The following is a 17219-nucleotide window of genomic DNA, read 5'->3' on the forward strand; positions in this document are numbered from 1 at the left end:
TTTGAAACAGCAACAAAAGTACTAGGAAATTAGTATTTTACATATCTAACAAAACATGTTCAAGACACGGACACATGAAATTGAACTCAGAGTTATTAGTCATAATAGAAATGCAAATTTAAACCACAAGATACTACTAATACTCTAGAATGGCTATAATCAAAAAGATAGACAATATAAAGTGTTGATGAGAATGTGGAAAAACTGAAACATATGTAAATTGCTAGTGGGAATGTAAAACGGTATATCCATGCTATAAAATCATTTGACAGTTTCTTGACCATAAGCATATCATCTAACCTCCTAATTCCACTCCTAGGAATCTACCCCCCAAAATGAAAATATATAGACTATCTAAATGTCAGCACTTTTCTAATAGCCAAAGCCCAGAAATAATCCTAATGTCCATCAACTGGTAAATGGACCAAAAAACAGTGATATATCCATATAATGTTATACCATCCATTAATTTTTGAAACTAAAATTACTATACTAACAAAGTAAAATAGAAACACCTTATGGTCATCTCAACTGAGGTAGAAAAAATGTATGACATAAAAATCATCCATTCTTGATAAAAATACTCAGCAGAATAGGAATAGAATCCTCAACTTAATAAAGGCATATATGAAAAGCTTACAACATACTTAATGGTGAAAGACTGAGTGCCTTCCCTCTAAGATCAGGAACAAGTCAAAAATAATAGCATGCTTATCATATCTTTTTACATGACACCAGAGATATCAATGCAATAAGACCGAAAAAAAAAAAAGGCATCCAGCAAGAAAATGAAGTAATCAAATTCCATTATTTGCAGAACACATTACTGTCTACATAAAAAAAGATATGATGAAACCTACAAAAGGTTTTTTTACCGAGAGATTCTGAAGAACTGAAAATCTCATACACTGCTAGTGGAAATGTAAAATAATACAACCATTTTGGAAATAGTTTGCTTGTTTCTTGAAAGTTAAACATACGTCTGCCATATGATCATTACCCAATAAAAGGATCTTTCAGTACAAAATCAGTGCTTTTTAGTAATAACCAAAATTGCCTCCCAGAAAAATCTATCACAAAATTCTATCTGTTCAAACTTTTATCATAATGAAAAAGATTACATCAAAATCCAGTTGAGTTTACTCAAGTTCTATATTTTGTTGCATATTCAGAATAAGATCTATTGCTGTTTTACTCTTCAGAGTAGAAAAAAATGCACCAAATATAATTAGAGAATATAGCAAGAAGACATTGACTTTCTTAGCAATATAAATGGAGTTAAAAGATTTAAAAATAGAAATGGTAACATACTAAGGACAAGTTATTCAATATTAACTTGAATATGAATATGAATTTTATTACCTGCAAAATCACCTGAAACGAATAAAACAAACCAACTATTTAAAGTAAAAAATACAAATACTTACAATAACATGTTCCTCTAAGTGGATTACCAACATAGCGATTTTCAGAGTCACATCTGTAGAAATACAAAAATCTCATTTACTATTAAGCAACAAAATTCAAAAGCCTCATGTTTTTCCTTCCAGCAAAAAAGTAATTAAACTCTACATTAAAACATCTTAAAAACTACTATTAATTGAAGTTTGAAAAACAAATCTTCAAAAGAATTAATGTAGAAAGCCTATATACGGGAATGCGTGAGAGAAGAAATAAGTGGAAAAGACAAACATACACAAGAGGAATATAGGGGATGGGATAAAAGTTTGGGTGATATGTATTCTCCCTTAACAATATGAGGAAGAATTTTCAAGTCTGGATAAAGATTTAAAGCCATTTTTAGGTAGAGGGAAAAAGTTGTGGGAATTCATAAATCACATCTTTTTCTTACTTCTGGTATTCTTTGAAATTAATACATTTATCCCCAGTTTCTAAACCAATGAATCTGTATTTTAAAAGACCTCCTCAATTGTGTAATGGAGGAAAGTTTTCTCTAAATCATCCAGCCCTAAATTCAGGACTTCAAACTCTAAATTCATGTAAGCAGATTATAACAAAATGAAAGAACACATGAGCATTCAAACTCATGAATTCTATTTTAAATTCTTTAAAATTACGGTTAACTATAGCAGTGGGAGAAAATCATAAGTATTTTGAAAATTTCTGAAGCTCATATTCTTTCAATCCTTATTTCTACAATTCAATTAAAATGACAATTAGTGACTAACAGAGATATAGCTTGGCTTTGCATAATGCTACTTCTTGGAACGCCATCCAAATTTAATTATTATAAAATGTACACAAGGGTAATTGTATAAAGTGACTCAATATTTAAATTATATGCATAATTTTAAAAGGTGAGAAAATTCTTCCAAAAATGTCTTTAGTTTTAGTAGAGTTAATTAGAACTGAGGAATAATTTTAATACATATATATTTTAATTAATGAAGGGTCGAACAGTTGAGAATAATAAAGTAAATAATCAGTTACATTCTGAATGCAATTTTCAGTCATGTGCTTGATAATTTTTTGCATCCATAAAAAAAATGAGTTGAAGAGTAAATACTTTTCTACAGTAACTACAAAATTAAAGTAGAAATATATAGCCCTTTATACCACTAACTTTATTCTCTGGAGAAAAGGAACTTAGGGGTAAACTTAGGTTTTCTGTGACTTCTCCAAAAGTTACTTTTTAAATGTGTGTTAATAGTACTTTTCTAGCTTTCGAAAATGATCATACTCATTACTGCTAGGTTAAGCACTTCAGAATCTATACTATTCCTATACTATCGTCCCTTCCTTTAGACTCACCTACTTAAATCCTATCACTTTGTACCAAGTACACACATAAAGAACTAATTTACAATACCGTTATAATTCCTTTTTCTCTCACAAAAAGTAAACTTGACTTGTTGCAAATGGGTATCACAATACTATTTTTAGAATAGGAAAATATTCAACATAATATTCCCTGCAGTGTTATGCATGGTATTCCCTGTATATCTTACTGCCTAACTAGATGGTTTTCAAGTTCACATAGCAATCTAAGATGAATAACTTTGACAAATGACAAGGGATTTCAAGTACTTTTTAATTTATCTACGAGTTGACTTTAAGAGCTCCAATACAAACCTATTTTCCAATATGGAAGATATGAAGCTTTCAATTTTGTTATTAATAATTAGTTTATTCAAATTATATAATATATTGGACTGGAAATTATTTTAACATGTTTACCTTCAACATAATATAGTTTTTTAAAGAAATACTTAAAATTTTATTTTCTCCAAAACACAAATTTTCTCAGAAGGATGAAATTATATGTTCTTGTTTAGGAAGTAACTTCTGCTGGCTTTCATAACTCAAGCTCAGAATTTTGACACAGATAAGGGATTAACACCACCTTGTTAAGAATTAAACTCAGAGGCTTTATAGAGTTCTTGAAGGTGTCCAATATAAAAATGACATTCTCTTTTATATTTTCAAACTCAAGAAAGCAAATTAGAAAATTCATTGTCTAAAAGGTTTTATATTAATAATTATTGAAAGAATTTTGAATGTATCAAAAGTATTTTCAAAATATATAATTGAGTTGAGTTTAAACACCAATTTTTGGTATTTTAATTTCAGGTATTATTTAAAGAATCACCAGTGCTTACAAACAACTCAGGAAATAAACAGTTGCAAAGGAAACATAATGAAATTTTAGGCATAAAATTCAGCCTGAAAAACACAAAAGTAGATATAAATAAACTGAAAGATATTCCTCATTTTTCATTAGGCTCTCTCAACATCATCAGGTTGTCAGTTAATTTCAAAGATAATGGTTAATTTGATCTAATAAAAATTCTAATGAGCTTTAAAGGAGCTAGAAAAGTTGATCTTAATATTTACATACAGATATAAACATACAAGAATAGCTAGAAACATCAATGAAAAGGAAGAGCTTTGAGGGGAGCTAGACTGAAAAGACATTAAAATATACTCAACATCTATAAAATTAAAACAGTATGGCATCAGCACATAAATAGAAAGATAAATGGTACAGAAGAGAAATTCCAGAAACAAAATTCCAGAAATTCCAGAAAAATCTAGAAATCTAGTATAAGATAAGCATAGTGTTCTGAATGACTGGAGTAAAGACATTCATCATCTTAAATGGTATTGAGATAACTGGATGGCCATTTGGAAAAATATAAGATTAGACCCAATCCTCACTCCTTACACACACAAAAAACACTAAACATAACCATAGAAGTGATAATCCCATCACCTTTGCTAAATTTTCTAGTTTAGAAGCAAGTCACATGTCCTGCCCAGACTCAATGAAAGGGGATTATACAATAATGTGTGAATACCAGAAGGCAGAGATCAGTAGTAGTCACCTTAGGATCTGTCCACAATAATATTTTTGTTATACATAAAAATTTTATTATATTTTATATTTATATTTTATTATAAATATATTTTAATATATTTTATTATATCTCAATACAATTATTTTAGATATGAATATGTACTAATCTAATTCATATCAAAAATAATTTGAGAAGTTAAAGTATTTAAAGTTAAATAATTTCAGAAGTTAAACTAGTTCATACCAAAAATAATTTGAGAAATTAAATTCAAACTCAGATTATAAGAGGTAAAGAGAATATGAAGGGAAAAGTATAGATATAAATAATAATTCTTTAAACAAATTAATATTGTACTATATAAATTACATTAAAAATAATTCTGATATGTAAGTTAAATAATGTTTTTAAAATTCAGCATCTTTCTGTATAAATATTAGATACAAACATTAAAAGCCTCAGAAGTCTTCTGCATGGCTTAATTAAAAACATAACTTCAAAGTATTTCTGTGTCTAAGCAAAGAGATAATCATCCTCTATTCCCACTAAGCAAACAGCCAGACCTTTTTATAAAACAGATTTAGGCTGAAATATTCATTAGGGACTTTGAAAGGGTAAATATTATCATTATATGTCACCTAAATAATGGTTACCATTTATGTGAATGATCACATTACATGATAAATATCACTTTCTAAAAAACAGAATATAAAATAAGTCCACATTTCTAAGTGTTAAAATATAGCATTTCATTTTGTTTCTATTGATTTAAATATTTAAATATATATACATATTTTATCATTAGATATAATTTTTCTACTCAGAAACTAAAAACAGGGACATCTAGTTGCTGTGATTTTGAAATATCATAACAGATTATTTAAAACAGCTGAGAATCTGATAAATAAACGTGTGTTTTTATGAAAAATTATGAAAGTTATACATAAGGTAAAACACCCTTGCTTTTGCTTTGTTCTTCCTCTAAAGAAACCCAGAAAAATAATACCATATAATATAAACAAAAATATGATATTAAGTACTATAATAGTATTAATATTGACACCACACTTCTCAGACAATGTATCCTAAATAAACAATAAATATTCAGACATGAAGGTATGGTAAATACTGAAACAGAACCTGAGGAGATACAGGTTCTAGAATTGTAAGGCTGCTTATGGATTTCAAAGTCCGATAATAATAAACAGAAGTAACTAGGTAGTTGAAGACTACTAAAAACAGTAGGTTTTATTTTTTTTTAATGCTTAAAAGTATTGGAGAGCAAAAGAGTGAAAAATTACCAGGCCAGGATGCAGAGAAGAATGGACTCCCAGGACGTAAAATCATTTCGGGGATCCCTTTTTCACCAATTATGAATAGGAACAGCATTTCACAGGAAAAGGATTGGACTCCAGGGCCACCAAAGGTTCATGAGCTTAGTGCCAAAGTGTAATCTTAGGTTTAAGGTCATAAAAAGGCCTTCCAGAGACTGCAGATCTACTTTGAACCATCCTTATTCCTGAAAATGATTAATGCTATGTGCCCTCAGACACATAGCAGAATCAAATTCCCCTAAGATTTAATCTATGGTCTCAAATTTTCTATAAATATATTTTGCAAATATGGTATCAGTACAAAATAAAAAAATAGCTGGGCATGGAAATAGGTAAGAAAACAAGGACAGGAACCAGGAAAAACAAAGGATGATGGAAATAGAGCCATGGGAATTTAGATATTATCTAGGAAAAGCCAATGGCTTTAAAATAGCTATTATATTGGAGGAGATAACAGGCAAGATTAAAAATTTGTCTACATTTTGTAAACTATAAAAGGCAAGTATAACAGATTAAGAATAAGAATTTAGTCTGAAAAACTGGAAAATATAAAAACAAGAAAATGAAAATACAATAACCAAAATTAGGAACTGAATGGATGAGATTAACAGCAAATTACACACAGTGGAAAAAGAAAAGTAAACTGAAAAAGAGGTCAGGAGAGAGTGGAAAAATATGAAAAAGACATAAAAGTTCTGATGTTACTGGACTCCAAAAGCAGAAGACAGAGAGAATGGAGAAGAAGCAACATTTGAAGAGTACTGGCTGAACTTTCTGAAATACCCAACATGATAAATAATAATAATAATTAAGCAATCATAGTAAAACTGGTAAAACAAAAAGAAAAAATTCTTAAAGCCAAAGAATAAAAGAGACTTAGGATGAGATTTAAAATCTCAATAGTTTATTACTTTTAAAGAAATTCAATAGTTTATATCTTATTTTAAAGAAGTAATTAAAACATGCCCACAAAGAAAAACCTAAAACCATCTGGCCACCTTGGTGATATTACCTAATACAGGGGAAGACAAGGAAGTCTCAAACAGAACCCCCTAAAAGCACTAACCATATGGAAAAGACTGATATATTGGATATTAAAATTAAGAACTTCTCTTCATCAAAGACATACAAAACAGTGTGAAACCCAATCCACACAGTGGCATTTACCACACATATCATCAACAAAAGACATGCATCCAGAATGCATAATACATTATTACAAATGATTAACCAAAAGAGAATACCATAGAAAAGAATCACAAGAAACTTGAAAGAGCACTATTTCATAAAAGAGGAGTTCAGTTGATGATTAAACATATAAAACTTTTAAAATATTATACATACTAAACCTTTAAGAACTAAAGAGCCACTTCAGTTCTTAAGAAAATGCAAATTCAAATTACAACATATCAGTTATACATCCATCAGAATCCTTAAATTTAAAATCTCTTATAACACCAAGTATTGTCAAGAGTGTAGAGCATTAAGTAAACCATAGAGCCCTGGAAGGAGTATAATTTCATATAACAATTTTATGAGTTAATCCTCTAAAATTGAAAAAATGGATGCCCAACACAGACCTATCAAAAATGCATGCACTTGTGAACCAGGGGACATAGATGAGAATACTCATAAGCCCATTAGTTGTAATGGTGAAAAACCAAAACTAGAATTATCAAATAGAAAAATAGAACTGATTAAATGAAGTGTGCTATAATCATACAGTGAAACACTCTACAGCATTGAAAATCAAGTTATAGCTACATAGATGCAAGAATGTGAATGAATATCAAAACATTATGATGAGTGAAATACACATGAAGAATATAGCAACAGACTAGAAGAAAATATTTGCAAAAAACAAATCTGATAAAAGATTGTTATCCAAAATACATAAAGAACTGTTAAAACTCAACAGTAAGAAAACAAACATCCCATTTTTAAAATGGGCCAAAGATCTGAACAGATATCTCACCAAAGAAGATTACAGACGGAAAAAAAAATCATGTGAAAAGATGCCGCACATAGTATGTCATAAGGGAAATTCAAATTAAAACAATGAGATACCACTACACACCTATTAGAATGGCCAGGGGCTTCCCGGGGCTTCCCCGGTGGCGCAGTGGTTGAGAGTCCGCCTGCCGATGCAGGGGACACGGGTTCGTGCCCCGGTCCGGGAGGATCCCACATGCCGCAGAGCGGCTGGGCCCGTGAGCCAGGGCCGCTGAGCCTGCGCGTGCAGAGCCTGTGCTCCGCAGCAGGAGAGGCCACAACAGTGAGAGGCCCACGTACCGCTTAAAAAAAAAAAAAAAAAAAAAAAAAAAAAAGAATGGCCAAAATCCAGAACGCTGACAGCACGAAATGCTGACAGGTATGTGGAATGTGGAGCAACAGGAACTCTCAGTCTTTGCTGGTGGAAATGAAAGATGGTACGGCCACTTTCAAAGACATTTTGCCAGTTTCTTACAAAATTGAACATACTATTACCATATGATCCAACAATTGCACTCATTGGTATTGACCAAAAGGAGCTGAAAACTTATGTCCACATAAAAACCTACACATGGTTGTTTATAGCAGCTTTATTCATAATTGCCAAAATTGGGAAGTAACCAAGATGTTCTCCAGTAGGTGAGTGGATAAATAAACTGTGGTCCATCCGAATGATGGAAAGTTATTCAACACTAAAAAGAAACGAACAATCAAGCCATGAAAATGCATATTCCTAAGTGAAAGGAGCCAGTCTGAGAAGGCTATATGCTACATGATTCCAGTTACATGACATTTTTGAAAAGGCAAAACTATAGAAACAGTACAAAGATCAGTGGTTGTCAGAAATTAGGAGAGAGGGAGGGATGAATAAGAGAAGTCCTGAGGATTTTTAGGTCAGTTAAAGCATTGTGTATGACACTATGATGATGAAAACATGCCATCATATATTTATCAAAACCCACAGAATGAACGCACAAAGCTAAAAGTGAACCTGAATGGAAACTCTGGACTTTGGGTGATAATGATGTGTCAATGTAGGTTCATAAATTGTAACAAATGTACCTTTTTGGTGAGGGGTATTGATAACGGGAGAAGCTATGCATCTATGGGGTAGGGGTATATTTCTGTACCTTCTGTTCAATATTGCTGTCAACCTATGACTGCTATAAAATTAAAGGCTATTTTAAAAATCCAGATTTACAAAACAAGTCAATGAAGAGATTTTTTTAAATTAACAATTTAAAGTCTTTGAAATTAAGAAACAATTTAAAAATAATTACTGGATCAAAATAAAATAAAAATTGAAATTACTGATAATTTAGAAAATATTTCACATTAAAAATACAAACTGATGAGTGATTAATTTGAAACAGTGAATAATTGTGTGTGTGTGTGTGTGTGTGTGTGTGTCTGGTTTTGGTATGAAGGAGATGCTGGTCTTATAGAAAAGAGTTTGGAAGTGTTCCTTCCTCTTAATTTTTTGGAAGAGTCTAAGGATAGTTAGCTCTTCTTTAAATGTTTTATAAAATGCACCTGTATAGCTGTCTGGTCCTGGACTTTTGATTGTTGAAAGTTTTTTAATTACTGATTCAATTTCATTACTGGTAATTAGTCTGTTCATATTTTCTACCTCTTCCGGATTGAGTCTTGAGAGATTGTACACTTCTAGGAATTCATCCATTTCTTCTAGGTTCTCCATTTTATTAGTGTATAATTGTTCATACTAATCTCTTATGATCCTTTGAATTTTTTTGGTGTCAGTTGTAACTTTTCCACTTTCATGTCTGATTTTATTTATTTGCGCCCTCTTTTTTTCTTGATGAATCTGGCTACAAGTTTACCAATTTTGTTTATCTTCTCAAAGAACCAGATCTTAGCTTCATTGACCTTTTCTATTGTTTATTTTAGTCTCTATTTTATTTATTTATGCTCTGATCTTTATTATTTCTTAGGTTGTTTTTTTTTAACATCTTTATTGGAGTATAATTGCTTTACAATGTTGTGTTAGCTTCTGCTGTATAGCAAAGTGAATCAGCTATACGTATACATATATGCCCATATCCCCTCCCTCTTGTGTCTCCCTCCCAACCTCCCTATCCCACCCCTCCAGGTGGTCACAAAGCACCGATCTGATCTCCCTGTGCTATGTGGCTACTTTCCACTAGCTATCTATTTTACATTTGGTAGTCTATGTATGTCAATGCCACTGTCTCACTTTAAGTTTTGCTTGTTCTTCTTTTTCTAGTTCCTTTAGGTGTAAGGTTAGGTTGTTTATTTGAGATTGATTTGTTTCCTGAGGTAGTTTGTATTGCTATAAACTTCCCTCTTAGAAGTGCTTTTGCTGAATCCCATAGATTTTGGACCATTTGGACCACTGTGTTTCCATTTTCATTTGTCTGCAGGTGTTTTCTGATTTCCTCTTTGATTTCTTTGTTGATCCATTGGTTGTTTACTAGCATGTTGTTTAGACTCCATATATTTGTGTTATCTGTGGTGTTTGGCTTTTTTTTTGTACAATTGACCATTAAAATTTGGAGAGGTTAGGGGAACCAACCCATTGCACAGTCAAAAATCCATGTATAAATTTTGACTCCCCCCCAAACTTAACTACTAATAGCCTATTGTTGACCAGAAGCCTTACTGATAACACAAACAGTCAATAAACACAAAGTTTGTATGTTATATGTATTATAAACTGTATTCTTACAATTGAGTAAAAAGAAAACGTCATTAAGAAAATCATAAAGAAGAGAAAATACATTTTACAGTACTGTACCCAATTTATCAATACCGTTAAGTTTATGTCATCTGTTCACAAGATGAATCATCTATCAGTACCTACATCAATGTTGTCTTATATGGTACAAAGCACTGTGGATGTTATATGTATTACTAACACTAGACATCAATAATGAAAAAATATGAAAAAGAAATTTATATTTATTTACAAGTATAGCAATTCATGCTTTGATAACAAAAATTCAGCAATATGATTGTTTTGTGTTAATGTAGTGTAATCAATAGGGTTGCTTCACAGTAGCTTAGCCTATACACTAATGAATGAATAATTATCAAATTTTTAAAAATCTACAAACAATAAATGCTGGAGAGGGTGTGGAGAAAAAGGAACCCTCTTGCACTGTTGGTGGGAATGTAAATTGATACAGCCACTATGGAGAACAGTATGGAGGTTCCTTTAAAAACTAAAAATAGAACTACCATACGACTCAGCAATACCACTACTGGGCATCTACCCTGAGAAAACCATAATTCAAAAAGATTCATGTACCACAATGTTCATTGCAGCTCTATTTACAATAGACAGGACATGGAAGCAACCTAAGTGTCCATCGACAGATGAATGGATAAAGAAGATGTGGCACATATATACAATGGAATATTACTCGGCCATAAAAAGAAATGAAATTGAGTTATTTGTAGTGAGGTGGATGGACCTAGAGTCTGTCATACAGAGTGAAGTAAGTCAGAAAGAGAAAAACAAATACCATATGCTAACACATATATATGGAATCTAAAAAAACCAAAAAATGGTTCTGAAGAATCTAGGGGCAGGTCAGGAATAAAGACACAGACGTAGAGAATGGACTTGAGGACAGGAGGAGGGGGAAAGGTAAGCTGGGACGAAGTGAGAGAGTGGCATGGACATATGTACACTACCAAATGTAAAATAGATAGCTAGTGGGTAGCAGCCGCATAGCACAAGAGATCAGCTCAGTGCTGTGTGACCACCTTGAGGGGTGGGATAGGGAGGATGGGAGGGAGATGCAAGAGGGAGGAGATATGGGGATATATGTATATGTATAGCTGATTCACTTTGTTATAAACCAGAAGCTAACACTCCATTGTAAAGCAATTATACTCCAATAAAGACGTTAAGAACATCTTTATGGCATACAGTATTACAGTCATATTTACAATACAGTATCAAAAACATTGTTACTTTCATTTAAAAACCACTCAGTGATGGTTGGCTGATATGCAGTTTCTCCGTCTATAAGAGAGAGAGGCATACTGTACAGTAAGGTAATTCTTTGAAAGCAAAGTTATAAAACAGTAAGAAATCTAACACATTAATTTTATATTAATATCACTTACTTTATGCCTATGTAAGGATAGACTATCCATTTCAATACAAGTCTTGCACACAATGACCTACCTGATGAATACTCAGATGATGATGGTGACACAAAAATGTCTCACACCGTTCTTGTCATACAGTTATTACATTTTCACAGCAAAGCACTCACACATACACAAGAGATAAGCTGATTAACTATACGGCATGATGATTATTTACTATTCATTAAGTGGAAGTGGATCATCTTAAAGGTCTCCACCCCTGCTGTCTTCACGTCGAGTCGGCTGAGGAGGAAGAGGATGGGTTGGTCTTGCTGTCTCTGGGGTGGCAGAGGAGGAAGAGGTGGAGGAGGGGAGGGGGAGGCAGGAGAGGCAAGCACACTAGCGTAACTTTACAGAAATGTACTGTAATTGCTGTCTGACTCTTTTCGTTTTTTCATTTCTCTAAAAATTGTTTCTACACACTACCTCTCCTCCACCATTCGCTTTAGTTTCGGTGGCCATATCATAGAAGGCTCCAATGTCATGAAAGAAGTTAGAAGTAGTCTTGAATAATCAGAACCCTGTGTCAAACTGTCTAACGTCAATTTGTTTTCTGGTGCTGCTTCTTCTACATCTTCTTCCTTACTGTCTGGCACTGGTTCAGAAGCACTCAACTCCATCAAGGCGTCCTTATTTAATTCCCATGGTGTGGTATCTATCAGCTTTAGAATTTCTCCGAGATCCATATCTTGAAACCCTTCCACCCCCACCTTTTTTTTTTTTTTTTTTTTGCTATATCTACAATCTCTTCCATGATTTCCTGTCTCTGTCATAAATCCTGTGAAGTCATGCTCATCATCTGGACAGTTTTCTCCAGCAGGAATTTATTGGTTCCAGGTCTGTAGTTCTCACAGCTTTTTCTATAACACAACGGCATCTTCCAGGGCAAAATCGTTCCAGACATTCACGATGTCCTCCCTATCTGGGTTCCCTTCCATAGCACTGACGAGCCTGTGCATAGAGCACTGTGCGTATGGAGGCTTAAATATCCTTATGGATGCCCTGATCTAGAGGCTGAATTAGAGATGTTGTTAGAGGGCAAGTAGACCACCTTGATGCCGTTGGTGTTGAACTCGTGGAGATCTGGGCATCCAGGGGGCACTGTCTCATAGCAAAAAGAACTTTAAAAGGCAGTCCCTTATTGGCAAGATACTTCCTGACTTTAGGAACAAAGCATCAATGGAACCAATCCAAAAAAATGGTTCTCGTTATCTAGGCCTTCTTGTACAATCAAAAGACAGAAAGCTGATATTTATCTTTTCCCTGCTAGCCTCCTGGATTAGCAGCTTTATAGACAATGGCAGTCCTGATCATAAACCTGACTTCATTTGCACAAAACAGTTGAGTTAGGCTACCCCTTCCTGCCTTAAATCCTGGTGCTTGCTTCTCTTCCTTACTAATAGAAGTCCTTTGTGGCATTTTTTTCTAGAATACAGCATTTTCATCTGCATTAAAAATCTGCTCAAGCAGATATCTCATCAATGATTTCCTTAATGGTGTCTGGGAACTCATCTGCTCCCTCTCAGTCAGGAGAAGCTGCTTCTCCTGTTATCTTGACATTCTTTAAGCCAAACCTCTTTCTAAAATTATCAAACCATCCTTTGCTGGTGTTAAATTCTCCAGCTTTAGACCCTTCATCTTGCTTTTGCTGTAAGTTGACATATAATGACTTCACTTTTTCTTGAATCATAGCGTCTATAGGTATGCCTTTCTCACAACAATCCTGCACCCACATAAGCTGAATTTTCAATATGAGATTTAAAAGGTATTATGCAATGAGTACAAGGTTTGAGCACCTTCTGAAGTAGTTGCACTGATGGCTTCACGAATTTCCTTCTCTGTTTTTTAATGGTCCTTATGCTGGATTCATTTGTCTTGAAATGGCAGGCAACTGCAGCTGCAGACCTCAATCTATAGAACGTATCAAGCAATTCAGTTTTTTCCTGTAGTATCATGACTCTTCTCTGATTCTCAGGAGCACTTCCAGTATCACTAGTGGCACTTCATATGGGTCTCATGGCTTCATTTAATGTTTACAATATTGCACTAAATACGATGAAAAATACACAAGAACCACCAAAGCTCACTTTTCACTGTGATGTGTAATTTACTGGAGAGAAGAACTGCTCATGCAGATATGATTAGCGTCACAAGGCATTTTAAGTAGATACTTAACACTTGAGCTCACAGCAATAGCAACAGAAGTGGCTACAAAATTATTACAGCAGTAAAGTATGTACTACAGTCAATTTTATGCAATTATAATTTAATGCTACATTTTTACATTTATTTACATTAATCTCAACTGTGAATGGCGCCATGTAAGAGCTACAAGTGTATGCATAACTTCTGATAAATTTTAACTTTCTATAATAAATTTTAAATAATAAATTTTTGTATATTTTATGATAGTAAATGATAAACTAGTATCTACATACATTTTATGCATTAATGACATTTTTCTTAATTTTTTCAGTATTTCTACACTACAGGGTTTGTCATATCCAAAAATTTTTCCAATATATAATGGAAAAAAATCTGTGTTTAAGTGGACCTATACAGTTGAAACCCTTGTTGTTCAAGGGTCACGTGTAGTTGACTTCTAGTCTCATACCATTGTAGTTGGAAAAGACATTTGATGTGGTTTCAAACTCCTTTTACACCCCCACTACATTCAATGTTTTTGATATCACATTTTACGTTTGTTTTGTGTATCCCTTAACTACTTATTGTGGGTACAGAGGATTTTATTACTATGTTTGTCTTTTAACCTTTCTACTAGCTTTAAAAGTAGTTGATCTACTACTTTTATTGAATGTTTGACTTTACCAGTGAGATTTTTCCTTTCATAATTTTCACATTTCTAGTGATGGCCTTTTCTTTCCCACTTAGAGAAGTCCCATTAACACTTCTTATAAGACCAGTTTCGTGGTGCTGAACTCTTTTAGCTTTTGCTTGTCTGTAAAACTCTATCTCTCCTTCAAATCTGAATAACCTTGCCTGGTAAAGTATTCTTAATTGTAGGTTTTTTCTTCGTATCACTTTGAATGTATTGTGCCAATTCCTTCTGGCCTGCAAGGTTTCTGCTGAAGAGTCAACTGATAGTCTTATTTGAGTTCCCATGTGTGTAACTAGTTGCTTTTCTCTTGCTGCTTATAAAATTCTCTCTTTAACTTTAATTTTTGCCATTTTAATTGTAATGTGTCTTGATGTGGAGCTCTTTGGATTCATCTTCTTAGGGACTCTGTATTTCCTGGGCCTGGATGTCCATTTTCTTCCCCAGGTTGGGTAAGTTTTCAGATATTATTTCTTCATATAAATTATCTATCCCTTTCTCTCTCTCTCTTCTCCTTTTGGGACCCCTATAATGCAAATTAGTACATTTGATGCTATCTCAGAGGCCCTTTAAACTATCCTCATTTTTTAAATTTTTTTTTCCTTTTTTCCGTTCAGCTTGGGTGATTTCCACTACTCTGTCTTCCAGATGGCTGATCTGTTCCCCTATCTGACCTAATCTACTGTTGATTCCTTCTAGTGTCTTTTTTATTTCAGTTATGGTATTCTTCAGCTCTGTTTGGTTCTTCTTTATCCTTTTCTAACTGTTCATATTCTCACTGTGTTCATCCATTCTTCTCCCAAGTTTGGTGAACATCTTTATGATCATTACCTTGAACTTTTTATTGGGTTGATTGCTTATTGCCACTTTGTTTAGTTCTATTTCAAAGGTTATGTCTTCTTCCCTCATTTGGGACATATTCCTCTTTCTCCTCATTTTGCTCAATTCTCCGTGTTTATTTCTGTGTCTTAGGTAGGTGGGTTATGTTTCCCAATCTCGGAGAAGTGGGCTTATGTATAAGATGTCCTATGGGGCTCAAGAGTATGCTCTCCTCTGGTAACCAGAACTATATAGTCTAGGGGTGTCCCCTCTGTGGTCTGTGTGCCCTTGTATGTGGCACAGTAGACCACTGTCAGCAGGCTGGTAGGCAGAGTTGGCCCCTGGCCTGGTGAGCTGCGAGGCCATGCTTCACATAGTGGCTGGAGGCCCACTAGAGTGCATGGGTAGGCTTCGGGTATGGTTGGCTGAACAGCCCAGGGAGAGTGGATGGCAGTCACAAGGCTGCTTCCAGCTCACTGGTGGTCAGGGCCAGGTCCCCACATGGCTGTCTGCATTCCCCTGGGGGGCTTGGGGCTTGTGCTCGCTCACTGATGGGTGGGTAAGCCCCTGGTGCTAAGAGGCTAAAGGGAGGATTCCAAGATGACACTTGCCAATTCCAGTGTGATCACGGTAGAACAAGATCTCAAAAATGTCTGCCACCAGTATCTCCATCCTCAGGCAGACACCCAGCTGCCTCCTGCCTCACCGGGAAGGTCTCCAAGATGAGCAAGTGGGTCTGACCCAGGCTCCTTTCAAATCACTGCCTCAGTCCTGAGAGTCAGAGCATGTGAAATTTTGTGCACACCGTTTAAGAGGGAAGTCTATGTTTCCAATAGCCTTCTGGTTCTCCTCAATGTAAGCCCTGCTGCTTTTCACAGCCAGACATTCTGGAGGCTTGTCTTCCTGGTGTAGGACCCTTGGACTGAGGGGCCCAATGTAGGGCTCAGACCCACTGCTCCTTGGGTGGGACCTTCACGATTGTGGTACTTCTCTCATTTGTGGATCACCAAACCAGCAGTGTGGATTCTGACTATACAGTGTCGCCACCCCTCCTACTCATCTCATTGTGGTTCCTTCTTTATGTCTTTAGTTGTGGAAAATCTTTCCTGCTAGTCTTCATGTCACTGTCATAGATAGTTGTTCTGTAAGTAGTTGTAATTTGGATGTGTCCGTGGGAGAAAATGAGTTCAGGGTCTTCCTACTCTGCCCTCTTGGCCACTCTATCTACTGTACACTTATTTTATTCTAATAATACCAACAGTTCTATATGTATGAGACCTATTCTGATATTCTAGAGTTAAAACCACTTAACTTTGTTATGTCTGATGTCAATGTAATAATCAAACTGGAGATCAAGGACTATGCAAAATCTCCTAAGAGACAGCCTTCAATGACAACAGCTCTGATAAAAGAGACGGAGAAGTCTGCAAAGGTTTTAAGAGATGAATGGGGATCAAAGAACAATCTGACTCTAAATACTCCACAGATACTTCACTAACCTAACCCTAGAAGTCACATTTAATGAATAGGTCATTTAAGGTTATTCAAATGAAAGGGCAATAAATAAGGATGTCAAGCAAGGTGCCAAGTGAACGCTAACTACTTGTGGAAGGGTATGCTAACTCCTGCAACAATCTGAAAGCCTAGTTTTACACAATAAATGTCTGATTGTGGCTTAATGCATAGTCCAGTATAGAGGAAGAGTTCTTATTCCATGCAGTTTTCTCGGACCTAGGCCATTTGTAAGCTCTGCAATCTTTTAGATACTCATCTTCGTCTCCA

The 17219-nt window shown here is 34.4% G+C and overlaps 1 protein-coding gene across 2 annotated transcripts in view; it reads right to left on the reverse strand.

Moving 5' to 3' along the window:
* Positions 1-17219, reverse strand: part of ATRNL1 (attractin like 1) — a 705727-nt gene that overhangs the window by 470871 nt on the left and 217637 nt on the right. For both annotated transcript variants that reach the window (XM_059054362.2, XM_067024581.1), the window contains exon 21: positions 1428-1480. In XM_059054362.2, the coding sequence (XP_058910345.1) occupies positions 1428-1480 (53 nt within the window). The remainder of the gene's footprint in view (positions 1-1427; positions 1481-17219) is intronic.

Source organism: Kogia breviceps, chromosome 2 (genome assembly GCF_026419965.1).
Source record: "Kogia breviceps isolate mKogBre1 chromosome 2, mKogBre1 haplotype 1, whole genome shotgun sequence".
NCBI lineage: Eukaryota > Metazoa > Chordata > Mammalia > Artiodactyla > Physeteridae > Kogia > Kogia breviceps.